The sequence below is a fragment of the Eptatretus burgeri genome, chromosome 15 (assembly GCF_056783735.1).
Source record: "Eptatretus burgeri isolate ZD-2024b chromosome 15, Ebu_testis_v1, whole genome shotgun sequence".
NCBI lineage: Eukaryota > Metazoa > Chordata > Myxini > Myxiniformes > Myxinidae > Eptatretus > Eptatretus burgeri.
Genome location: NC_140975.1, coordinates 52,189,831 through 52,217,133, shown reverse-complemented (window position 1 = coordinate 52,217,133; position 27,303 = coordinate 52,189,831). Strand labels below are relative to the sequence as shown.

General features: G+C 43.5%; 2 protein-coding genes across 13 annotated transcripts in view; one reads left to right on the top strand and one right to left on the bottom strand.

The window, feature by feature from the left end:
• RPS6KC1 (ribosomal protein S6 kinase C1) overlaps positions 1-7,881 on the bottom strand; it is a 98,804-nt gene extending 90,923 nt beyond the window's left edge. For 4 of the 12 annotated variants that reach the window (XM_085855899.1, XM_085855900.1, XM_085855902.1 and 1 more), the window contains exon 1: positions 7,626-7,880. In XM_085855899.1, coding sequence (XP_085712025.1) covers positions 7,626-7,754 — 129 coding nt within the window. In that variant the 5' untranslated portion in view covers positions 7,755-7,880. Of the gene's footprint in view, positions 1-7,539 lie in introns of all 12 variants that reach the window. The other 8 variants (XR_015051483.1, XR_015051484.1, XM_085855909.1 and 5 more) reach the window with 6 other exon arrangements.
• A 3,320-nt stretch (positions 7,882-11,201) lies between these two features.
• Positions 11,202-26,826, top strand: LOC147012160 (uncharacterized). Its single transcript, XM_085855896.1, has 3 exons — positions 11,202-15,193; positions 16,427-16,519; positions 23,142-26,826. The coding sequence occupies exons 1-3, from the start codon at positions 15,104-15,106 to the stop codon at positions 23,454-23,456; spliced, it is 498 nt and encodes a 165-aa protein (XP_085712022.1). The 5' UTR covers positions 11,202-15,103; the 3' UTR covers positions 23,457-26,826.
• Positions 26,827-27,303: the final 477 nt, after the last annotated feature.

Below are 27,303 nucleotides of genomic sequence, written 5' to 3'. Positions count from 1 at the left end.
TTTGATATGATAACCATCCCATAGTGGCAGCTTCATCACAGTCATTAGCTATGCAATAAGTCCACCATGCGCCACGACATTGAAGGTCACGAAACTTAATTTGAACAGACATTACCTGATGCCAACATTAATATACCAAGATATTTGTTCAGTTTTTGCAATTATTGTATGGATACGAGTTAGCCCATCCCTCTGGAACACTTGAGGTAGAATTGTAGATCGTCAGAACTTGGTGGACACATGTCACATGAGAATACAAGGAATGTATGAATGTTAAATTTTAGTGTCTATAGTTCAATGTTTCAATGCAAAATTGTTTGTAACATCTCAATTGTCAATTTATGTTTTGTTACGCGGTATGCTTTTCTGGTAGTAATGTCCTCCACCATCGTTTACTTCAATCTCAAACATCGGATTATCAATAAGGTCCATGCATACAAGACACTATGTTCTGAATGCCCATTTTTCTTAACCCTTTCTAAAATACAAAGAAATCTGAAAACCCACTCCGTGGGAGTACCTCTTCTGCGGCTAATCATCCGCAGGGCAGCTCAATGGATGACGGGGGATTGGGGCAAAGCCTTCGGCAACCCCAGTCTTTAATGATAGGAGGAAAACCACAGGGTAGCCTTCCCGGGTCAGATTGCGATAGTGTTTGTCGGAGTGGTGCTGAGGTGTCGTCCACCAGACGGCGGTCTCCTTGGGTTAACCTGAGGCGGTCCCTTCAGGTGGGTGCCTGGAATACCCTATCCCTAAGAGAGGATGATCACCCCATCTCTGTTATCATCTGAGCTCAAGTGTTTGGACAACGGTATTGCAGCACTCTCTGAGGTTCAGAGACCGGATTGCGGCGAGATCATGGCGGGTGGTTGCACCGACTATTGGTCTGGTCGCTCTGATGGTTACCATGCCCAAGGAGTTGCTGCAGCTGTGTCCAATAAGCTGATTCCAATGGCCAGTGAGCTGTGTCCAGTGATAAACACCGGTCAATGAGCGTAATTTGAAATTAAAGATTCGTCACTCCTTGGGTGTCGTTTCTCTGGTCTTTGAATATGCTCCGAATGAGGCGAGTGATCTCACCGTGAAGGACACATTCTATGCCACGCTCGAGTCTGTGGTTGATCAGTGCCCCAGGCCAGATACTCTTCTAGTCTTGTGAGATTTCAATGCATCGACTGCATCTGATAGGGATGGTTACGAAACATGTTGGTCCGCATGGGTCTGGAACTGTGAACCAGAATAGCACGAAGTTCCTTGACTTTGCAAGAAGTGATGGACGTAGGGTAGCTGGTTCATGGTTTCAGCGCCCACAAGCTCATCGCTGGGCTTGGTTTTCCAACACTGGTGGTGTGGCAAAGGAGATTGACCATGTGTTCATTGATGGTCACTGGAGGATGATCCAGAACTTCAGGGTCTACTGGAGTGCTCAGTTTCTCAACACCGACCATAAGCTTGTTGTAACACCTCTGAAGTTGCAGTTTAAATCCAGGAGAAAGGTACCATCCCAGCCGAGGCTGGATGTTGGCAAGCTCAAGGATGACAGGGAAGCTGAGGAGTTTGCGAACAGGCGGAGTGGAGATTTGGGGGGTCTGGGTGCTTTGGGTAATCCTGGAGAGTTGTGGAGTGCCTTCAAGATCACCGTCCTTGGTGTTAAAGGTGGATGTCTTGGAACTCACCAAAGGGCGATGAAGAATTTTGTTTCTCAAGGGACACTGGATACCATTGACCAGAATCGCAGGGCCAGGCTGAATGGCAGAGCTGAGCTGTTCAGAGAGCTGAGGCATAAAACTGTACGTGCACTAAGGGTGAGCAAGGAGGCCTATGTGCGAGGAATCTGTGAGGGGGTAGAGCATCATCTGTGGTCAATTCATTCTCGTCCTGCTTACATGGGAATTTGCGCATTGTGTTCGTCCAAGCCCATCCCTCGGTGTACTACAGTTAGAGCAGAGGGTGGTGGGCTCTTGACAGAGGAGTCCGAGGTGAAGGCCCTCTGGGCCAGTAACTTTGAGCAGCTGTACCAGGCTGATCCACCAGCTGTTGAGTTGGATGTCAGGGGTGTTACTATCCCTTTTAGTGGTCCACCTTCATTTGTGGAAACAGGCTGCAGTGAACTGGTTGAAATGGGGTAAAGCTCTTGGGATCTGTGGCATCCATGCTGAACTTCTCAAGGCTGGTGGAACTGCTGTACGTGGGTCGTTGCACTCAATTCTGTGCTCTGTCTGGAACACAGGCATAATCCCAACTGACTGGAAGAGGGGCCTTGTTGTCCCTCTATGGAAAGGGAAGGGTGATCGCCGGGACTGCAGCAGCTCCTGGAGGGTGACGCTGCTCTCAGTGCCGGGCAAGGTCTTTGCTCGAATAATTCTTGAAAGGCTTCGCCACCATCTACTTGAGCACCAGTCAGGCTTTACACCAAAGAGGTCAACGATTGACCGTATCCTTGCTCTTCGGGTCCTCACTGAACGCAGACTAGAGTTTTGGCAGGGGCTGCTTGCAGCTTATGTTGATCTCTGTAAATCCTTCGATTCAGTGAGTTGGGATTCCCTCTGGAGGATTCTTGGTCTTCGTGAGGTGCCACTAAAACTTATCGATCTGATGTCTGAACTATACTCTGGTACCGAGTGTGCTGTGAGATGTGGTGGTACTATCTCTGACATATTTCCAGTTTTTACTGGAGTTCATCAGGGGTGTGTACTGGCCCCCACATTTTTGAGTGCTTTTATGGACTGGATTCTGGGGAGGATGTCGGAGAGATCAAGGTGCGGTGCATCGTTTGGGAATGTCAAGATGTCTGACCTTGATTTTGCAGATGATGAAGTCATCTTTGCAGAGACTCTAGATACCCTTTTGGGGGCCATCGAGGTGCTGAATGATGAGTCGGAACCACTGGGATTACGGGTTTCCTGTGTTAAAACTAAGATTCAGGCTTTCATTGACATCTTAGATGCTGCCATCTTGTCTGTACCTGTTTGTGGCAAGGATGCTGAGGTCAAAGAGAGATTCACTTACCTTGGCAGTGATATTCATGTCTGGTGGCTGTGAGCCAGAGTTCAATAGACCTCTGGGTCGGGTCTGGGGAGTCATGGATTCACTGGATCATGGGGTGTGGTGCTGCAGGTACCTGTGTGGGAGGAGGATAGTTTGAGTCTTTGGGTCCTTGGTGCTTCCAGTCTTGCTCTATGGATGTGAGAGTTGGACTCTGACCAGGGATCTGAGATGGCGACTTAATTTCTTTGGTACCAGGTCTCTTCGGAGAATCCTTTGCTGTCGCTGGTCAGACTTTGTGTCCAACGAGCGGTTGCTGAGAGAGACTCAAATGAGATTTGTTACCTACATTTTCTGTGAGCGTCAGCTGCGGCTGTATGGACATGTGGTTCATTTTCCGACGTTGATCGTGCTCACCAGATTCTCTCAAAAAGGGAGGCCAATGGAGGAGGCCAATGGGCCGACGACGTGCTTCCTAGTTGGAGCAGGTTGATCGGCATCTCAAGGAGATTGGGATGGGCCAGGCATCTGCCTGGGGGATGGTCAGATGGAGGTCCCTGGAGTACCGGCGGAAAGTGGACGCAGCGACGCACTGCTCCCATAACTTACCTGACCTGACATGACCTCTTAACCCTTTGAACCCTGAGCCCCTTGGACTTTCGGCTCCCCAACCCCGGGCTCTCTGGAGAAAAATCCGGCCGCTTGGGTATATAGAGGATTGAATAAGGTCAGTAAACCGGCCATTCGGGGATATGGAAGTTTGATTAGCGACTCGTAAAATGGCCGCTAGGGTTCAAAGTGTTTCGCATCATCATCATCATCATCATCATCATCATCATCATCATCATCATCATCATCAGATTTGTCCAAATCCAACTGGACTTCTTCCTCATCCTCGGTTCTCTGGTTGGTGCATGTCTGCAGCGTGCACATGTCCATGCACTTTCAGTTGGTTAGCCAGGCATATGCAATCTGGATGTTTGCAGGTGCACACACACTTGCAGGAAATCAGCTACAACACAGCATCCGGTGCTGAAGATCCCTGCATCCATTCTATGGCCAGGCTGCTGTCATCATCTGTGGTCCAACCACGTCCCTTGGGGTCTGGCACAGCTGGTTAACTCACAAGGCACTGCCTCCACATTGCAGATTGACAGTTCACATGGAGGACATGCATGTGGAGGCAGTCTTGGCATGTTGGAAGCTGACTGGATTCCAGCTCTCCTCATTTTGCACAAAAGAGATGGTGGCGAAGCTCGTTGAAATCACGGGTGGAGGATGAAGATGCATACATCCGACCCACAAACTCCTCCAGCTTTTCAAATAATTCTGGAAATACAGTACATCCCATGATTCACCAAGATGCTTGAAGGTCTGACAGGTCTCACTTTCTTTCAGGCGTTTCAGTGCACTCAGCTTTCCACAGCCAGCAAACGCACAGACCGTGTCACAGCCAGTGAAAGCATGCAGTCCAATTTGAGACTGACAGACGTCATCTCCCAAAGAGCTTTCCGATGTCTATGTGTTGAGTATGGTTTTTAGTTCCACATTTCTGGTATAGAGGGTAGGGCATCTTCTTGCTGAAGACACGACATCTGTGTTTTCAGTAGTGATGACTGGATCTGTATCATGATGGGCATGCCGAGGCAGGCGTGTGTCAGCTTCCTCTTGCATTGTCTTCAGCACTCGGATCTCATCCGAGTGATCGTTGGTGAGCAGGTAGCAGACCTCTCCACAGGTGACATTCAGGGACTTGCCTGGAGCTTCGCTTCATTGGTAGGCTGCTTCCACTGATCAACTAAGAATTTGATGACACTCGTCTTGTTTTCAAGGTTGCTCAGGAATTTTCTCAATTGCAGAATGTTGTGACCTGGTGCAATGTTCTCCCACCTTGTGCCACTGGTGGAATCTCTGCTGTATCTTTCAGCTATATTGATGGTTGTTTCCCAGTTGACATCAAACACAACATCAATCCGGGGACTGCAAGCACTCTCGTGTAAAGCTCGGGACAGAACAAAATTTGCGACCTGTGCAAATGTCTTGCCATCCTTTTTCAGTTTCTGGAGGAGGCTCATTCCATCAATGATACATGCTGGTGGCTCGGAAATAGCTTCCGCTAGTGACATGTTTTTCTCCAGCTCTTTGGCAAGTGCAGCTTAGTTTGTTTTGCACAGAGATCCATTGTCGTTCGAGAGTGTCCATGGCAGTGGCCTCAGTGGGTGTGCTCAACCATCTCTGATGTGTAGTTGTCTGCTCTGGGTAACAATTATCATGTGTCCAAATAGGTTTCTATCTGCCTTCAGGACTGCCTGCTTTTGTTGTGATTTGTCTGCATGTTTTCTCTTGATATGGGAGAAAGTTTTCAAGTTGTGTTTCTTCATTTTGTCATTAAATTTTGTGGTTGGTGGTTTGTTCTCCAAGCGAACTTTCTTGAAGTTTTGGTATGCTTCCTCTCCTATGCCGTGAACCTTGCGAAGGTTACTGGCTATGTCTGGTGGGACCACGACCCCTGTGGACAAGCTGATCAACTCTATTTGGCCTCAAGCTGAGTGGATCTACCCAGCTTTTCTCCATCATCTCGACAAATGCTTTGACATCAGTCTCGTCCTTCTTGATCCTCGGCGTTTGCAGATCTGGATGACTGAGCCGTTGGGATTCAGACGCCAGGTAGTACCTATTGATGGCTCCTGGCACAAGCTGAATTCCTTGGTCCCACCAGCAGCCTGGGTGTCCTTGTTAACAGTTTCGTCTATTGTCTGGTCAAGTGGAATTCTGCCAAAGGGATTTATTGTGCCAAGCTGAATAGAGAATCCATCCTGCATGGAGTGTGCATGCACATCAGGATGTCCAATGAAGGATGGTCGACTGCCAGGCGAGCCATTTGTGCATAGTGGTCTGGCAGATAGCATGCGTAGTTCAGTTTGTCATCGACAAAGCGCTCGGGAATCATGGCTCGAAAGGACACAAGGTGCAGCATCCAGGCACCCTCTCTTGAAGCCTGAAGCAGACCCAGCAAGACTTTGACCATGTCAGCGTATGACATCCAGAATGTCGACAGACTTCCATTCTCCTGTCTCAGGTAATCCAGGTAGAGCTCAAACAGCCTCAAGGTGGGAGCGCATGACTTGTTCTCCAGCACCTTTCAGAAGGCAGCTTGCCAAACGTCATCACAGAGGTTACCGATGACCTCCAGGGTTTCTTTCATCTGAACAAGGTCTTCCTTTTGATTTGTTTCTAGCCAGGCAAGGAAGCCCTTCCATGCCAGCCTCATAGCACCAAGCTTAAATAGAACATTGATATCTAATAGCCATTAGGGTCACTTCTGTGGCCATTTTCAAACAGGAACAAGTAAATACCTGAGACTATGCAGAGACAAAAATCAACATATTGCTTACGTGCCAAAAATATGAGGTATCATGGAAATTGGTTAAGCTGTTCAGTGGGAAAGGTTATACTCCTATGGACCTTACAAACAAATTGACACCCACAAGATTTTGCCACCTCAGGTGTACCGATATCTGCTCTGGCCCATGGACTATAAGTGAATTATCGATGTAATGCTATTATATATTTTGCTGTACTAGCAATGACACCACCGCACCGCCCGGAGAGTGTCTCAGCAAAAGCGTAAAGTAGGGTGGGAGTGCCCATCCTAGTTGACCTTCAGTGGGCAATTTAAAGTGACCAGTGATATTTCCACAAAGTGAAACTTTCTTCTGGAACACACTGTTCGTGTACACTTGAAAAACATTGGGATATACTGCAACCATGTTTGGCCTTGCTGGACCAGACTGTCATGGTTTTGTGTTGGAAAATGCAGCATAAATATAATTTTCAACAAAGTGATGTGTTTTTTGAGGGACACCATACACCTGAAAATAACTTTTGGGACATACCACTGAACCCTGTTTTTCCTTGCTGAACCACTCTGTAAAGTTTTTGTGATGTGATCAATTTTTCATACACAAATGGAGGTTTGATACTTTGAAACCTGGTAGGTCTCTGTACCACCTCTGGAAACCCACCTACATGTAGAGAAAGCAGCCAACAATAGCAACTTCATGCACACAAACAAACACAAACACAGTGTATACACACACACACATATTGTACATACACACAGTGTATACACACACACACACACACACACACACACACACACACACACACACACACACACACACACACACACACACACACACACACATTGTATATTTACACATTGTATACACACGCACACTGTACACACACACACACACATGCACACGCACACACACACAAAAACAGTATGCATACACACATTGTATACTTACACATTGTATACACACACACACACACACACACGCACACGCACACGCACACACACACACACACACACACACACACACACACACACACACACACACACACACACACACACACACACACACACACACACACACACACACACACACACACACATACACACACACACACACACACACGTACGTCCGGGACTGCCATGCACAGCAACCACCAAAGCCAGTCGAGGCCTAGAAAGTGCCGCGAACGCACCATCCTCGCCTAGCCCGTCCGAGGCGAGCGCGCTTCACCCAGGCCCGACGGACGGTGACGGCGAGTTCGGGTGCACACGGAAATACTTGTGTTCGCGAGTTCCAGCCGCCACTCACACGAGCCGTGACTCTGTACACTGTGTAGCCCCTGCGGTGCTTCCTCGGTTGACTGACCGTGTAAAAACGCGCGAATTTCCCCGCAGCCGTGTCCGGCATCGTGCGGGACTGCGGCGTTACATGGCTGGCATGGATCGCAGGGCGGCGACCGAGGCAAACTACCTTCCGGCTCCGTCACCTCGTCACCGTCACCGTGTCTGAAAACCCTCAAACCCAAACGGCAGGAAATTGTCATCCGTGTTGTTGTTGTTGTTGTTGTTGTTGTTGTTGTTGTTGTTGTTGTTGTTGTTGTTGTTGTTGTTGTTGTTGTTGTTGTTGTTGTTGTTGTTGTTGTTGTTGTTGTTGTTGTTGTTGTTGTTCCGAATATCAATGTCGTCGTTATTACGTCAATTCCCATGGATTTGTTTGTCATCGGCGGCGCTTTCCATGGCGCGCAACAAGCCCTGCCTGGGCTTGAACTCCGCTGTGGAGAGCGACCGTGGAACGAACTGAACTGATGTGTCGCCAACGAGGGAACGAACGTTCGTTCAGTTATCTCTCGTTACCTGGGAAGGAATGGACTTCGTGTGTGTGTGTGTGTGTGTGTGTGTGTGTGTGTGTGTGTGTGTGTGTGTGTGTGTGTGTGTGTGTGTGTGTGTGTGTGTGTGTGTGTGTGTGTGTGTGTGTGTGTGTGTGTGTGTGTGTGTGTGTCTGTCTGGACGATGTGTGTGTGGACTTAATAAAATATGAGGAGGTTTTCAGTTAGATCATGAATCTCCATGGTCAGAGGAAATTTGAGTTAAACTTTCTGAGAATCTGGACTTGAAAAAAATCGTAAAATTATTATTACAAATGTCTGTAAAAAAGACAAGCTCAAATGACCTAAGATCCTCGTCCTCTTAATGATGACGTCATAAAAACGGATATGACGTCATTGTGATGTATCAGGTTTGCGATGAATAATTATCTGTGCTAATGCCCGGCTTGATTCCCACAAACAAAATTCAAACAGCTTGCCTAGTTTCGGAGATAATGGTATAGGCGATTGCCATTAGCGCAAATATTATGACGTCAACTTTTTTTTCAAGGAAGAATTTCCAAAATCGGAGATGGTTGCTGCCTGCGCGTGGCCTTTCTGCACATACGTGGCAAGTTTCACAAAGATCCGATGAAAACTCTGGGTTGTGAAACAAAAAATGTCAAAAAATAGGAATGACGTCATAAAAATTGATATGACGTCATAGTGATGTATCATATGTGCAGTAATTCATCTCTGCTAATGCCCTGTTCGATTCCCGCAAACAGAATTCAAAAAGCTTGCCTCGTTTCGGAGATAATTGTTTAGGCGATTTTTTTGGCGATTTTAGCGGAGATATTTTTAGGCGATTTTAGCGGAGATATTTTGACGTCATAACTTTTTTTTCTTGGAGGAATTTTCAAAATCGGAGATGGTTACTGTCTGCGCAGGGAATTTTTACATATATATATATATATATATATATATATATATATATATATATATATATATATATATATATATATATATATATATATATATATATATATATATATATACCAAGTTTCAGGAAGTTTCGATGAAAACTGTAGGATGTGAAACAAAAAAGTCCACAAGAAGAAGATGAAGAACAACAACGTGAGTAAGACTTAGAGATCCTCCTCGAGGATCTAAAAATAATTCTGAAATGAAGAGGGAGAGACACTACAGGGGGACGGATGGGGGGGGGGGGAGGAATACAGACAGTTCTCCAAATCACTGCTCTTGATCCTCTGTCTGTCTGATATCATCTCACTCTGGATCTTCATCTGACTCCATCTGTCCCTCTGGCTTTAGTTGTCAAATGTACAACAACAAAATAATCATACCAGAGTTGGTGTCAAAGCCACCCAATGCTCACCTGTTTATACATTTATCGTTTTTAAAAGACGAGTCTAATAATTAATATTTTTTATAAAGCATTGCAGTGAAGTATAATTATAAAGCAATATATGTATTTGTATATTGTAATCAGTAACAAGAGCGCAAGTGAGCACAATATACGCCCTAACAAGAAGGTATATACAGAATTGTGCTACTACATGGAAAACAGCATCCTGGTTGCCATAGCAACCACTTTAGATGACGAACGTATGTCGCTACACACCGTCTCCACAATCTGTACCTATGTACCAAATATGAAACGTGAAAGTTGAAAACTTTGGGAGTTAGAGTGCGGACAGGAACTGATGGAAAACAGCATCCTGGTTGCCATGACAACCACTTTAGATGACGAAGGTATGTCGTGACACACCGTCTCAACAGTCTGTACCTATGTACCAAATATGAAACGTGAAAGTTGAAAACTTTGGGAGTTAGAGTGCGGACAGGAACGGATGGACAGACAGACAGACAGACGGACGGACGACCGGTATCACATTACACATATATATATATATATATATATATATATATATATATATATATATATATATATATATATATATATATATATATATATATATATATATATATATATATATATATATATATATATATATATATATATATAGTAGACTACGCGTAAGTCAGCAGCGTGTAACTCGTCACTTCGCCTAAGTCGGCAGAGTGAAAAAGTCCCGAATTTATCGAATGTTAAATCCCTTTGAATAAAGTCTGTGAGTCGTCATCTCTAAGTCGTCACTTCATCTAAGTCGTCAGATGTTGTCCGTTCCCGCATAATGGAAACTCAAGTAAATTACCACGCCTACTCGTCACACGGAACTGCTGCCTCGTGAGAAGCCTGATTTCATGGAATCGTGATGCTCGCTCATCGGTGCACACTGCCAGTGATAGGCTATTTATAACTGTGCTGCGTTCAGCTCAGTCAGCGACCACGGTGCGTCGTCCCACAGGCCATCTAAAGAGATAGTCAGGCTGCGCAATGCAGTCTCTGGCGAAGGAGAAAAGGTTCGATCGAGCTTAGTGTTGAAGTCCGATCATGGCTTTATATTGGTTTGTTTTGAACATCACCACACTCACTTACACATTGGCATTGAGTGGTAGTCATCACCACGATAACTGTGTGTCATGTAATTTGTCGACATCCCATCACCGATGGTAGATGAGTTGTCTTACAGTTGTTCATTATCTTTACTTTTGATAAAGTGATTCATGAATTCCATCTTTGCTTGATCACTTTCCAACTCACCAATGAACCCCCACCTATGCCCCGAGGATTGTGTTTCCCGTTTGGTACAATAGCCGGCTTAGAGATTGTTGCGCCCTCTCACACGTACGTGTCCAGGCCACGCGCGACTTCATCCATCACCTCACAGTCATCATGAATGTTCGCCTACGCGTAAGTCGTCACGTGTCTAAGTCGTCACTTTTTTCTCGGTCCCGATGGTGACGACTTACGAGTAGTCTGCTGTATGTATATATATATATATATATATATATATATATATATATATATATATATATATATATATATATATATATATATATATACATCGGGCATATAAAAAATAGTGTGGTAGATAAAAACATGAGAAAGGAAACTAGAGGGGGAGCACTAGGGAGAGTGCAAAACCTCCGCCGCCAATACTGCTGGGTCACTCAAGTGAACCTTATATCTTATTCATCAAATACGATGTCAACAGTGCTGACAGTTATAGTTCTTTTCTCCAACATTTTTTTTTGGGGGGGGGGACCAAGTCCAAAATCTAATGGCATGATCCTTGGACCATACCTAACCCCCCCACCAAGTTTCGTCGAAATCCGTCGAGGAGTTTTTCCGTAATACAAAAAATTTAACATTTTCACGCTCACGCTCACGCCGGGGGTATCGCGAAAGCTCTCTGTTCTTCAAACAGGCGAGCTAACAAACGATTCTGCTTCCTTCTCCAGTGAAGATTCTCGTGTCTCATCGACCTTTAAACGTCGTTTTAGATACAAGGTCAAGGCCTGTGGAAGAGCCAGAACATAGAACGGATCATGATGCAACTGATTAAAAGGAGCAGCAGAAAGAGAGGAGGGGGGACACACCAACAGCAGGGTTGAGGGACAAAATACAGGTAGAAACCTGGATAAGTAAGGGAAGAATGAGAGGTTGCGTGGGGTTGACAAGATGGATACAGAATTAAACTCTCAGGGAGGAAGAACCAGAGATTTGGGAAAGAAATGGGCTTGTGCAGGATGAATAAGGGTGGAGAAGATCGTGGTTTTGGATGGGGGATGATCTGAGATGGTAGTGACAGTTGTCTTGAAGACCTGGAGGGAAGAATGAGATTGGAGGGAACTTGAGAGGAGTTTCTGGAGTCTTGACAGAACATCCACAAAATTTGTCTTGCCAGCAATATGGACCACCTTGTGCCTGTATTGCTGAAGTCTTTGGACCCATCCTTGAATCCTAGAGCACGAATTGGACCTCCAGCATTATATCACACACAAAGGCTTATGGTTCATCATTGACTCAATCTCAATGCCAAACAGGTATGCGTGGAATCGTTCACACGCCCAGACAAGTCCCAAGGCATCCTTGTCAGTCTGTGACTATCTCCACTCCACAGCTGTGAGAGGCCGGCTTGCAAACGCTCTAACTCTTGGTCCTCCCACTTGAGTCTGCACGAACACAGCCCCTAATCCCCCAGGACTGGCATCTGTGATGACTGGCCGCCAGCGCTTCTGGAAGCCGTCTGTACTCCGCCACAACGCCCAATAATATCCAAGTGTGTGAGTACTCATCAAACTCTCATTTTGCTTGTCTGTGAGCACAATATCTCAAAAGGTTACAGACGGATTCGGACAAAACTTGCTGGACATGTTGGATGTGTGACAAGAAAGGATTGATTAGATTTTGGTGAAGATCCGGATGCGGACATGATAGTTTTTAAAATTATCCCGCACGCAAAGCGAAAAGTGGGGTTAAGCAATCGGTAGTGTACGTACGTGTCTGCATTTTGTTCGGAGTGTACATCGAAAACCGTTCAACGGAGGAAATTGAAACTTTACCACATGTTACATGACCATTTGATGTAGCGCATATTGAGTGTACATCAAAAGCCGTTCAACAGAGACAAGTTATGACAAAACTAGGTGGCTGAGTTGGGACGAATTGATTAGATTTTGGTGAAGATCCGAATCTGGATCGGGATAGGAGAATTTTTAAGTGATTCTTCACCATTGAGAGATTGCTAAAAACGATATAGAGCATGATATCTCAAAAAGTTGTGGACGAATTATGACAAAACTTGAGTTTGGTAGATGACAAAAACAAGTCGAGTCGATTTTGGTTAAGGTCCGGATCCAGATGCGTCCCATCAGTGGTATATAAAATGTAAACAGTTCAGCCTGGTGGAGGTACGTGCTCTACCGAGTGCCGTTCTAGTTAACCTCTGAAGTGGATCTGCACAAGGTAGCAAAGTTTGAGATGAATCTTGCACAATAGTTGACAAGGCCAGAGAACTGTATTGCTTCGCATACATTCTGAGGGTCCCATGCTTCCACTATTGCTACACCTTTGTCTCTAGCTGGGTTGATGCCTTCACTCTTCAGCTTGTGACCAATGAACACCAGCTCTGATACTCCTCCTTTCTTTCTGAATCTCAAATCCTGAGTTGAGCTGAATTCTATGAGGGGATTAAGGAGAAGGAGTGGAGGGAGAAAGATGAGAGGAAAACATGAAGGAGTGGAAAGATGAGAAAGTAGTGAAGATTAGGTGGAAGAGAAGAAAGCTGCGGGGAGTGGAAAGAAGAGAAGAGGGGCAGTGATGACTGGGTGGAGGAAAAAAAAAAGAAGTGAAGGGTGGGAATGGAGTGTCGTCATCGGTTGTGGGAGGACACGGGAAAAGCAGTGAGGGTGAAGAGGGTGGAAGGTAGTGAGCAGTGGGTGGAAGAGAGCAAAAGAGTGAGGAATGCAGAGAAGAGAAAAAGGGGGTAGTATAAGAGGTGGATGGAGGAGAGGGAAGCAGTGAGAGCAGTTGTGCAGAGGAATGCAAAGAGGAGAGGAAGGTATCGTGAGTAGTGGGTGGATGCGAAAAAAGCAGTGAGCATTGAAGAGGAGAGGGATAGTGAGGGTTGAGTGATGCAGAGAAAAGGAATGAGGAGTGTAAAGAGAAGATGGAGGTCGTGAGAGGTGTGTGGAAAATAGAGAGCTAGGTAGTGGTGGTTAAAGAGTAGAGGGAGATAGTGAAAAGTGAGTGAAGGAAAGGTAAGCAGAGAAGGACTGAGGACGTTTTTACTTTGTCTTCCCACTTCTACCCTCATTTCATTCTTCAGAAAATAAAAGCTACGTCGTTAATGGGTCGCTGGCTTGGGTGGGTGGCAAGCGGTAGGGAGGTTTTGGGGGACAGGAAGAGGAAAGAATAAGGAAGTAAAGTTAAGGGGAGGGGTGGGAAAGCAATCTTGAAAGTAACAAAAAAAAATCTAGTAATTTTTGGATTGCCCTCAAAAGGTTTTAACAAATTCAGCCAAAGTTTGAGCATTGTAAGCGATTGTATAACCATTTTATATGATATTGCCACGTTTAAAAAAGTTTAACAATTTGAGTATTTCAAGTTAAGGGGAGGGGTGGGAAAGCAATCTTGAAAGTAACAAAAAAAATCTAGTAATTTGTGGATTGCCCTCAAAAGGTTTTAACAAATTCAGCAGAAAGTTTGAGTATTGTAAGCGATTGTATAACCATTTTATATGATATTGCCACGTTTAAAAAAGTTTAACAATTTGAGTATTTCAAGTTAAGGGGAGGGGTGGGAAAGCAATCTTGAAAGTAACAAAAAAAATGTAGTAATTTGTGGATTGCCCTCAAAAGGTTTTAACATATTCAGCATAAAGTTTGAGCATTGTAAGCTATTGTAAAACCATTTTATATGATATTGCCACGTTTAAAAAAGTTTAACAATTTGAGTATTACAAGTTAAGGGGAAAGCAATCTTGAAAGTAACAAAGAAATGTAGTAATTTGTGGATTGCCCTCAAAAGGTTTTAACATATTCAGCATAAAGTTTGAGCATTGTAAGCTATTGTATAACCATTTTATATGACATTGCCACGTTTAAAAAAGTTTAACAATTTGAGTATTACTTTCTCTCATAGGCAAAAGATAACAGGTCGTCTCAAAGAGAGAACAGAGGAACAAACTGAAAATGCCTTTTGTGCTTTCGCTTTTCGGGTCTCACACGTATCAGCAGCAGAGATTTCCTAATGCTCAAGGGAAATTGTTTGCGCATTGTACTCGGATTTCCCACTTTCTTGCAGTCACCCCTAACTTTAAGGAACCTTATTCCGAGAGCAAGCCGAGGTTGATGAAAGTGCAAACGCATGAGCGAAGTATTGCCACGGGGATGGACTCCAGCCCATTTTAACATTGGTTATTCCCTTTCTGTGAAACGTAATCAAACTTCCTCAGCCTTGTTCCTCGTGCAATCGCAAAGTGCAGATCTGAGCTGAAAGTTCCCAGCGATCTCAGCGGCAATGAGCACGACGTCCATCGGACCATTGACGGACTCGAGTCGGGACGTGGCTTCCTCCGGCTCCAGCGGAGACTGCAGCGTCGAGTGCGAGGTAATGCAGCCACTCACTATTCTCTCCTTTGCCTCATAGTCCAGGGCTTTGCCTCAATTTATCATTTACCTCCCCTCTCCCACTCCACCTGCCACCTGTGTACATGTCCCAAAGAGAAACAAATTTCAAGCAGAAGAAAATTATTGTCATACAGTGAAATCCCACGTTAATTGCTATCAATCCAAAATACGTCCTTTCTCATTAGTGTCCCTCCTCTGCTCCTCCAATATCCCAATGATTTTCTTCTGTCATTCACTCTTCCTTTCCTTGATGGGGAACTGTATGACAAAGAGTGATTACTTTCCATCTCAACATATTACCCCGACGTCTGTCAACTCGGGTTTGTGTTTTCTCAACAAGACTGCTCTCTGTGTTCTATTTTTGAACGAATTTTCTATGTAGCCAGTGATATTACCTCCTAAGATACTTGCATTTCCCTTCTGCAATTGTACCGATAAATTGCCATGATAATTTAGTGGGGGTTGGCCGAGGAAGAAATCCTCCACAAAGGACGTGCACAAAATGAGATCCTGTTATGATGATGGGGTGGAAGACAATGTGTCCATGACATATGGCACTTGTTTGTCCCAGGTCGTGCAGCAATAGCTGTAATGGGACTCGATCTGGTGTCCTCACCAATCACAGTTCGGGTTACATCACTGCATCATCAACCAGTATAAAGCTGCAATGCTTCAAAGTCACTGAGTGGATGGAACAGTGATGCGTTGCCCTGACGAGCCCCAAAAAGGGTGAAACTAGTCGGTAGCTTCACTTTTCATCTGCTTGGTGACAAAATTTGATCTTGGCATCTTTGCATTCCAAGAGGCCCTCCTGGGGTTGCAGTCATTACATTGTCGTGGCAGTATCGTCCAGTCGGAGAACTTCATTAAGCATCTTCATAGAACATAGAACAATGGACTGTGTCATGGCTAGTGTCGGTCTGCATCGGTGGACAAAACAAATACAATAACATGGTTTTCATTTTCAAGGCAATCTTCATAATATAACATCAGATCAAGTGAATGCTGCAAACCTGGTACAATTATAATCAATCGTGATTAATGGTAATTTATTTAATCAAATGCACCGATGGCCCAAATGGACTGGCCTGCTGCATGTTTGCTCTGAACTTACATTGACACATGATTTTGGAAGGCAACGAGTGGGTATTTGAGTGGGTTATGCACTTTGTAAGTTCTGCTTTTACTTGTAACTTTACCAATGTGCCTCCAGGGTGAGAAAAGAATGCTGCAACGGGAGAGAAATAGAATGGCTGCCCAGAGGAGCCGGCAGAAGTACGTTAAAAAAGCTGACAAACTCCACCAGGTGTGCAACAGGAATGGAAATATTTTCTCATGCCTTTCGTACGTATCAACAACTCATCGAAGCTACCATTGTATGGGCTGCACGCTTTTGTAGCTACAAAGTCAAAAACTGCTACAAATACGAAAGGAGTCTCCCACTTCTATGTCTATGGTTATCATCAAAACAACATCATAATCAGAGAATTGGTGTATTTAGTATCAATACCAGATTCGGTGATGCAATGGTTTGAGCTTCCATTCCAACTATGGGAGGTCTGCAGTTGAAACCCCAACTGAGTCATACCAAAGACTTAAAAATGGTATGTGCTCTGACTTGCTTGATGGTCAGCATTTAAAAGGTTAAGAGCATGGACAATCCCAGTTGGTTGGCATCCATGGGGGAGGAGGAAATTCCTCCAAAGGAAATGCCCCACTGAGAGCGGTGAGAAAGGCAGTGCCATTGTGTGACGTCGCTGGTACTCAGAGTGCCTCGGGAAGTGACTGCACTTCTTCATATCAAAGCTCAGTGGCTGTGTTTGTTTTGTCTAACAGTTCTGCGTTGTGTTTAATGTATTTGTCTGTATGTCCATGTGTGTGAGATGTGTGTGGCAGCTCCACTACGAGCCTTGTATCCTAAAAAAACAAACAAACAAAAAATTGTAATACAAGCTCCCACCGGGAGAGGCACTGCCATTCACTTCGAGAGAAAATTGGGGTCCCCTCCCCTCCACCCTGAACCCCTGGGACTATGAATCATTTTTTTACAATCCAAAACTTTTCCCATGCACACCTGGGGTACAGCCACAAGTTTTCAAGTCATTCAACTCCAGCAGTTCAGGAGTGCATAGAAGACACACACACACACACACACACACACACACACACACACACACACACACACACACACACACACACACACACACACACACACACACACACACACACACACACACACACACACACACTATGATTTAGCAGGAATCAAGAGCATTGTGTTGGTTGTGTCAATTCATTCAACGGGTCCTGCATCTTCTGGGATAGCCCTTTTTATGCAGCCTGTTTTGACCTGAGAATTTTCGGCAATCCACATCACAAGGTGGACACGGCAATTTATATTCAATGGCGTCACATTGAGTTTTTGAAAATGGTGTTTCTAATTACCTCCGTCACAAAAGGTGCACGGAGGTTATGTTTTCACCCCTGTTTGTTTGTCTGTGAGTCAGATATCTCAAAAAGTTACGGACAGAGTCGGACGAAACATGGTGGACAGGTTGGGTGTATGACAAGGACAAAGTGTTTAGATTTTGGTGAAGATACGAATCTGGATATGGATCTGAGAATAAATAAAGTGATTTTTCACCATTGAGTGATGGGGCCAAAAACGATATACAGCACGACGTCTCAAAAAGTTATTGATGGATTCGGACAAAACTTGGTGAACATGTCCAACGTGTGACAAGGACGAAGTGATTCAATTTTGGTGAAGATCCAGATCCGGATACGAGCATTTTAAAATTTCTTCAGTGAATATTCACCATTGAGAGATGGGGCCAAAAACAATATACAGCATGATATTTCAAAACGTTTTGGACAAGTTATGAAAAACTAGATGGATGAGTTGGTTAGGTGACAACAGGTCGATTAGATTTTGGTTCAGGTCCGGATCCAGATCCAGTCTATCAGTGGGATCCAGTCTCTTTCCATGCTTTGTTCCCCCAGGTTTCTGCAGGGCTCACATGGTTCACCATCAACCCCCTTCTGGTGTGACTACCTAAATCTAGGGTCACTGCTCACTTCCACTCATTTGTTCCTTTTTTTCCCCTCCCGTGGAACCAACTTCCATATTCTTTTCAATCTCATTCTTCCGTCCAGGTCTTTAAAACAGATGTTCACCACCATCTCAGATCACCCCATCCAAGACCATAATCTTTTCTACCCTCATTAACCCTCTCCCACTCCCCCCTCACCAATTCCCCCACCCCCTCCAAATTTCCAGTTTTCCCTCTTGAAAGTTTCCTTCGGTACCCATCTTGTTTTCCCCCATGCATCCTCTCCTGACTCCATTCCTCCCCACACCCATTGTTTGTCAAAATCTGCCTCTATCTTGGCCTTCAACGAAGCTGTTGGTGCCCCCCCCCCACCGCCACCACACCACCCTCCACTCTCTCTACTGTTTCTCCTGCAAAAAAAAAGAGTAAGCGGGGATGGTCAAAGTCAGAAAAGTACAGCGGAGATAGCACACGGTATCAACAACCACACTCAGCCTGCAGTCCTGATGGGAAAAGTGCTCCGAGCCCCAGAAGTACCACAGCAGAGAAAGCTTGAGACCCTATGGCACAAGGACAGACCTGAGGATAGCCAACACTGCACCCATCAGGCATCCCCCCAGAGAAGGAAAGGCCACAAGAAAACCTGTACGCCTATATTTTTGTCTAAATCTTTCATCTCGTGTTCCTGTGCAACTCTGCATATTAATTTATATTAAGACAAGCCGGTAGGCGACATGGCTGCTCGCTCTAGATGGAAAGCTGGCCGACGCGACTAGCCGATATTCATGTACATGCTATCAATCAATTTAGCACAATAAATATGATTATCACAGCCCTCTTAGTTTGCACCCAGAAACCCGCCTTGTGAAATTTCAGGCATGTTTCTAAAGAGACTCTAACAAATGGCAGCCCTGGTAATTCCATTGATCTATTCGCTAAAGATTTTATTTTTTTATATGATGCTTTAAGACATTCTCCTTGGGCACAAAAAATAACAGGTCCCCCGGAGGTCCAGTTTCGGAGGTATTGATGTTTTTGTACAGTCCACAATAAGTGTACGATGTACGATAAAGTATTTTAGCTGTTGCTAAGCAACGGAGGTGTGCATAGCAACCATTTATTTTTGTGTACATGCTAGTCACATTGTACACATTTCACCCAAGTTTCATTAAAATCAGACTCTTTCTCTTAGAGATATTCACAATTAACCGTTTCTGAAATGTTCGACATGTACTCGCCCAAAACCTATCTCCTCCTACAAATATTTTTTGTATGGGCTGAAAATTGGCATGAAGGGAGCTAGATAGATTGCACACAGAACTCTAAGCTTCTATTTTTCGATTTTTAATTTTTTTTTATTTTTTGACCACTTTCAAGGGCCGTTGCTATGCCGTAGCTAGGGCCCAGGGTCCCATATTCGAAAGCACACGATTCGCAGAAATATTGGTCCTACCTACCAAATTTCATTGGAATCGGTTGAGTGGTTTAGCCCCTAGGCTTGACCAAAGTTTTGCGGACAGACAGACAGATGGAAATGTCCAGAATAAGGGTGCTCTAAGAGCAGCCAACAGACAGACAGACAGATGGAAATGTCCAGAATAAGGGTGCTCTAAGAGCAGCCAACAGACAGACAGACAGATGGAAATGTCCAGAATAAGGCTGCTCTAAGAGCAGCCAACAGAAGAACAGTCTGTGCCAGTCGGATTTTTCTTTCTCTCCATTGACTGATTTATTGCTGTGTTCCCCATCCCTGTTTTCTTTGTAAAGCATTATCGCTATGAATCTTGAGTCGTAGAATCGCCCTTCTCTTTTCCAAACCTCTTTGAAGCCGAATGTGCATGTCGAACTTCAGCACACAGCCAAATTATTGGCTGCTCTTAGAGCACCCTTATTCTAGACATTTCCATCTGTCTGTCTGTCTGTTGGCTGCTCTTAGAGCACCCTTATTCTAGACATTTCCATCTGTCTGTCTGTCTGTCTGTTGGCTGCTCTTAGAGCACCCTTATTCTAGACATTTCCATCTGTCTGTCTGTCTGTTGGCTGCTCTTAGAGCACCCTTATTCTAGACATTTCCATCTGTCTGTCTGTCTGTCTGTTGGCTGCTCTTAGAGCACCCTTATTCTAGACATTTCCATCTGTCTGTCTGTCTGTCTGTTAGCTGCTCTTAGAGCACCCTTATTCTGGACATTTCCATCTAGAGCGAGCAGCCATGTCGCCTACCGGCTTGTTTAATTTATTAATCACATCACACTGCAGACGAGTCTCCCCTCCACTCAGTGTCTTGGGAGTTAATTTCTGGTGGTCTCGCATCACCCGTTACGGAGACACAGTCGGCTACAATATTAAAGTTAAGTGTTCAGATGCAGTAACCAAAGCACCCGACCACACACCCTAACTCTGCTTTCTTTATTACCCTTCCCAAACATGAAGCCATGTTGCCCCAAATAACTACTCCTCCCACCTCAACAAACTACTCTTCTACCCCTCCCCCCTCTCTTCCATAAATTTCTCTCATGGAAGCTGTATAAAGTTGTTTCATGCTGATAACCTGTTATTGTAGATGGGTTAATTCCCCCACAACTATGACGTGTTTGGTGTATTTGAATTTTGTAATACCAGATTCCACAAGATGGCACTTTATGATACACATTTACATACACATAATTGTGGTGATCCCCCCACCTTGAACCCTCAGGGCTATCATTTTTGATACTGCCAAAATCTTCCTGTGCATCCCTCGAATACAACCAACAGTTTTCAACTCACTCCGTTCAGCGGTTCTAGAGTGCTTAGAAATCAAACAGCCAAAAACAAACACTTCTCAAATTACATTTATAATGATTCAACTTAACTTTCTTGTGGAGCATACATACATCCTTGGGTTTTGATTCTTGGGTTTTGATGTTTTTCTTACTCTGCACTTTAGGTTAGCCTGTCTTCCACAAGTTTGAAAGGCCATGTTTAACAAATAAACCTTTTGCCTTTTTCTGTGGAAGCTTATGATACTGCAGAAGGGACTATAGTGGGAATAAAACTGGAATAAAACTGATTAGAGTTGAGCAATATTGCCACACAAATAGTCAGGAATGCCTGGATTCTTGGAAAATCAGGACTTCACCATTACATTGTGAGATACCAGAAGCAACAATAACTTTTCTCATTTTTGAACATCATTCACACGCAGTGATACTGCACATATACATGTAGTGAACAAAATATGGAAACACCTGGGTAAATGAGGGACACTAAGTATATTGAAAGCAACGGCTTCTACACAGGTGTGGCTCATGTGTTAATTAAGCAAATGCCATCCCAGCATGTTTAGGGTCATGTATGAAAATGCTGCACAGGCATGGTTGCCTATAATTATGGCAAGCATGGCTGCAAGAGGAAACCTCAGTGACCATGAAAGAGGGTTGATTGTTGAGGCACGTTTGGCAGGAGCTTCAGTGACAAAGACAGCTCAGCTTACTGATGTTTCACAAACAATGGTGTCGAAGGCGATGTCAGCATGAAGAACCCCGAGGAAAAGAAAAAAATCAGCAAAGGGCAACAGTGGGTGGAAGTGCATGCTCCAGGATTGTGATATCCGTGCATTCATTTGAAGTGCAAAGCAAAGCAGGCGAGCAACTGCAGATCAATTGATTGTAAATTTCAACCTGGAGCGCAAGCAGCCAGTTTCATCAAGAACAGTCTGCCGAGAACTCCACAGAATGGGATACCATCTTCGGGTTGTGGTGCACAAACGCTCATCACACCTGGCAATGCATGTTTACCAGTTCGGTGGTGCAAAGAGCACAGGCAATGGACTACCAAGCAGTTGAGAAATGTGATATGGTCAGAATAATCATCCTTCACCATGTTCTCGACAAATGGATGAGTGCACATGTGACACCAACCTAAATAATTATACGACCCTGATTGTTTGGCTCCAACAGTGAAGGGTTCTGGTGTTTCTGAAATGTTGTGGGGCACATTTTCCTGGCATGGTTTGGGTGCAGTCATTCCCTTAGAAGGCAAGGTCAATGCCAATCACTAATTATTAATGATACTGAGTGATCATATTCACCCCATGTTGCAGCATTTATTTCCTGCAGGCGGTGTCTTCCAGGATGACAATGCCCCCGTCCACAGAGCATGTCTGGTTACCCAATGGTTTTATGAGCATGACACTGATGTTTTCCATATGTCATGACCTTCTCACTCATCAGATCTGAACACAATCGAGCATTTATGGGATATTCTGGAATGACACCTGAGACATTATTTTCCACCTCCATAAAACAGGTGTGAGTTGATCAACTTTCTCATGGAAGAATGGTGCTGCATCCCTCCTGCAGAATTCCAGATGCTGGTGGACTCTACGCCACGGCGCATACAGGCCATACTGGCCACATTTATGTTGGCCCAACGCCCGATGAAGTGACTTCATATTGGCGTTTCCATTTTTGTGCATTACCTGTACATTCATTATAATACACTCATAAGCATCAGCTAAACTACTTCTGAATCATTTGGACATCTCTGCATTGGACTTCATGACTTAGAAAAAAAAAAAAATCAATGATTGCAAGTCAAGAAACCAAATTTACTTCTCTGAGCAATGGAGAATTGTCTATTATTTATGCACACTGGCATAAATACAACTTGTATGTGAAACTTGTGCATGTTTTAGTCGCAAATGCCACATCGTCATTGATACGGATAGTGAACATAACACTGTAAGACACCATGCGAACCGCACTGATGATACTTATTTTGTGTGATGTATTAAATTTCATTAAATTATCCTCTCAAATGCTATCAGTGTGCAAGTTAGTTGACAGATGTGGAATTCCCTATCGATACTGACTGGTCTTGGATGTTTGTTTGCAGGAGGCTGAGCACCTGGGGGAGATGAACATCACCCTGCGTGCTGAGATCCACACACTGCGTCAGCAGGCAGAAGGACTCACTATGACGCTCACGCAACATCAAGCCAGTTGCTTGCTGTTGCCATTACCATGTGGACTGAGTCCTGTACAGCAGAGTGCAATATTTTATGGCTCAAGTCGGATACAGCAAGGGGCTAAACCCTGTGGGTCAAATCGGATCCAGTGTGGGGAGACACCATGGAAGTCAAATAGGATGCAGCAAAAAGTTCATCCCATCCCAGTGTGTTCATTTCACAGAGATTGGTCTGTCCAATAAAAAAAAAATGTTCCCAGAAAATAACTCATTTGCATGACATCAAATTGAGCGTTTCCATGGCAATTTATCAAAAATTGAACCACTACACCCAGATCACTAAATCGAGCATATCTCGTGCAATTTTCATGATAGAAAAACAAAACTGCAACCAAAATAGAGGTCGTGAATTTCCCCTTTAACACCCAAGCTGGTATGTTAATTAGCTCATTTGCATAGTCATAAATATTAATTTAAATTGGAAATGTTGCTTCAACACTTCTCAGCAATTGTAGGAGAGGTTTATTCAAATGAAAATCTGTACCAATGCATTTCCACTTTTGTTCGTCTGGAATATGAATAAGTAGAGCCAATTAGCAAAAAACCCTCCTCTTCTTTGGAGGCTATTATTATCAACACGAGATGGTCTATTTTCTGATTTTCAATTTTTTATTCATGTTTGTGACAATGTCGATCTAAAAAGGCAAGATACATCGTAAAAGAAAGAATTTTCAGCCATTGAAAGCTGTCCATTACACATCATACCGACATTTTGGATTGTAACAAGGAATTTATAAACTTCCAAGAGGAAGTGATTTTTCAAATGCTTGTGTTTTATTTTTCTTGCAAGTGTATAATAGTGATGACATAATGGAGCAAGAACAGAAGAGGAAAACTAGAAAATGGAAGGGAGAAGAGATCAGCGGTTCCACCTGTAAGAAGCAGTAGATATGTATCGTGCAGTATGCGACGTGGAAATATGAGATTTTTACCTATTTATTTGATGTAAAAGATCCGGCCAAAAGACTGCATAATCTCTATCAAGAAATCGCCAGATACTGTCAGAACCAGTTGGTGCGAAGAATTGAATGGAGTCTGCTTGTGAGCTGATACCAGATGAATTCAGCGATGAACACGGATATCAAAGAAACTGCTATCAGCACTTCACAAAGAATCCTGATTTACTGCATGGGTCTGAAACAGGAACAGGATGCTCAAATGAATCACGCTTAGATCAAGTAATCAAGGCGATCAAGTGATACGAAAACTGTGTTGTGTGCAAAAGACTGCATATTTTGGAATAAAGAATAGAGCATTGCGATAAAAAGGTCGGGATCTTGGACAACGGAGTCAACATCAAAATTCATGACAGATGGATGGAGAACAGTTCTTGAATGTGCATAAAAGAAAAACGACAACAAGCTGTCGACAAGATTAAGAGGCTATGACCTCTTTGCAGCAGAAGTGCATTTTCACGCAAACTGTCGGAAACAACATATACAAGACTCCCAGCATTGGAGAAGTGTAGACAGTCAAACAAAGCTACGTCAAGATATAACTCGAGAAAGCACATGGGTATGCATTCAGCTGGGTGTCTGACAGAAATGAGGGAAGTTTTGTGTGCCAGAAAGATTGTTAAACTCAATGACTTTTGTGAGCTGAATATTTCATCTTTAGAAAACACATCCTTTCCCAACCACATGCATCGAACTGAGAAATTCAAAGCGAAATCGGAGCACACCTATGGATAGAAGATAGAATTTTGCCCTCTAAATATATAATAACAGGCAAGTTTACGTCACACTTGGTTTACAGCCTAGATATGAAGTTGCAAAGACCAGTGCAGCAGGCATTTCTACTCGGAACTCAAGATAATTTGGCAGAATTTGCAAGACCTTTATGATGTGTAATGCTCAATATTTATGAGAAGTCTCATCGTCTGAAGTGGCCCCCAACTACTGACCATATTGACACCACAGATTATATCATTCCCCCAGAGTTGAGCAATTTCCTAAAATATGTTACAGCTGGAAAATATATAGCAGTCCCCAACAGCACCCTTATATACCACCTCATTGAACCTTTATTAGTTCCCTCCCAGTTTTACTGGAATGGACAATAGGTTTGTTGGCCGACTGTCGATCCGGCCATCCATTCATCCATCCATCCATCCATCCATCTCACCTGTGGTTTTTCTGACTTTTTGAATCAGCTCACAAGCAGACTCCATTCGAGTCTCAAAACCACCTGGTTCTGACAATGTCTGATGACGTACCTCATGGAGATTGTGCAGTCTTTTGGCCGGATCTTTTACATCAAATAAAAAGATAAATGTCTCACATTTTCAAATCTCGTACTGCGCAATACATATCTACTGCTTCTTACAAGTGGAACCGCTGATCTCTTCTCCCTTCCATTTTCTAGTTTTCCTCTTCTGTTCTTGCTCCATTATGTCATCACGATTGAACACTTGCAAGAAAAATAAAACATAAACATTTGAAAAATCACTTCCTCTTGGAAGTTTATAATTCCTGGTTACAATCCAAAATGTCAGTATGATGTGTAATCTACAGCTTCCAATGGCCAAAAATTATTTATTTTATGATGTATCTTGCTTTTTCAGATACATATTGTCACAAACATGAAGAAAAAAATTGAAAATCAGAAAATACATTTCATCTAGAATTGATAATAATATCCTCGAAAGAAGAGGAGAGTATTTTGAGGGTGTTGTGGTGGGGACAGGGTTCGTTGTTGCAAATTGGCTCTACTTATTCATATTCCAGACTCACAAATTGGGTATCATTGTAATGCTCTTGAATTTGGAAATGCATTGGTGCAGATTTTGATTTGAATAAACCTCTCCTATAATTTCTGAGAAGTGTTGAAGTTGATAGTGTTCGAATTTTAAGCAACATTTCCAATTTTAAGGATTATTCATGATTATGCAAATGAGTTAAGGAACATAATGACATCAGGTATTGAAGGAGAAATGCATGACCTCTATTTTGGTACCAGTTTCATTATTCTGTCTTAAAATTTTAACGAGGTATGCACGATTTACTAAACTGGGTGCAATGGTTCAATTTTCGATAGATCGCCATGGAAACGGCTCAATTTGATATTGTGCAAATGAGTCATTTTTCTGGGAACATTTTCTTTTCATTCAGTTGATCCTAATGAACAATTTGGTGCCCATAAGAAATTATCCTGGGGGGGGGAGGGGAGGGAGGGAGGGGGATGCACAGTGGGCTTCAATAGCCCCCGACTTAATATGTTTATAGTGCAAACGACAAAAGGATCAAGACAATAAAGGAGCATCAACAAGGTATAATTTTTCATTATTCAACTTCCACCATACTTAACTATCTTGATTGTTCTTGGTAGAACAAATACAATATTAGAGGTACAATCTCTTATGTAATAGCAATAGATAAGAAAGTTATTTGTCTCAGTAAATTTGATAATTTTAGGAATCGGTTTCATCCCAAAGTTGCTTGAATGCAATTATCATATAGTAATAATGGATGCTGTTTTATTAATAATTAGAGAGTTCATAGAACACGATACCCCAGGCAGTGTTCAATTATATACAGCAGGGCCTTGCCATTTGCAGGGGTTACATTTTTGAAAATCCCCATGAACCGCAAATCCACAAACTTCGGTGGTAATGGGGGAAAATAGGTTTAGGGACTTATACTTTAAAATTTGTCCAAACTGTACCATTGATTAACATGTTTGTGCATTCTTTTTGTGCTATTTATTTTCATGAATAAAAGAGTTATTACGAACATAAAATAAAGTATTATTTTCCTGTACAGTATTAAGAATGTAAAATAAAGTTTATTTTCTTGAGTTATTATTATTATTATTTTGTATGCAGCCTGCGGCTGCTGTTTGCGTCATTGCTGGGAGTGCAGGCTGTGCTAATGATGCAGTGCCCCTGTTTCCCGAAAGCGAGTAGTCATTTTGCCGACATCGGAAAGATGACTGATTAAGTCAACCCACTTGGTGTTATCTAATGGAACGACAGGGACTCAAACTCAAGACCCTAAGATCTTAAGGCATCCACCTTAACCGTTAAGCCAAC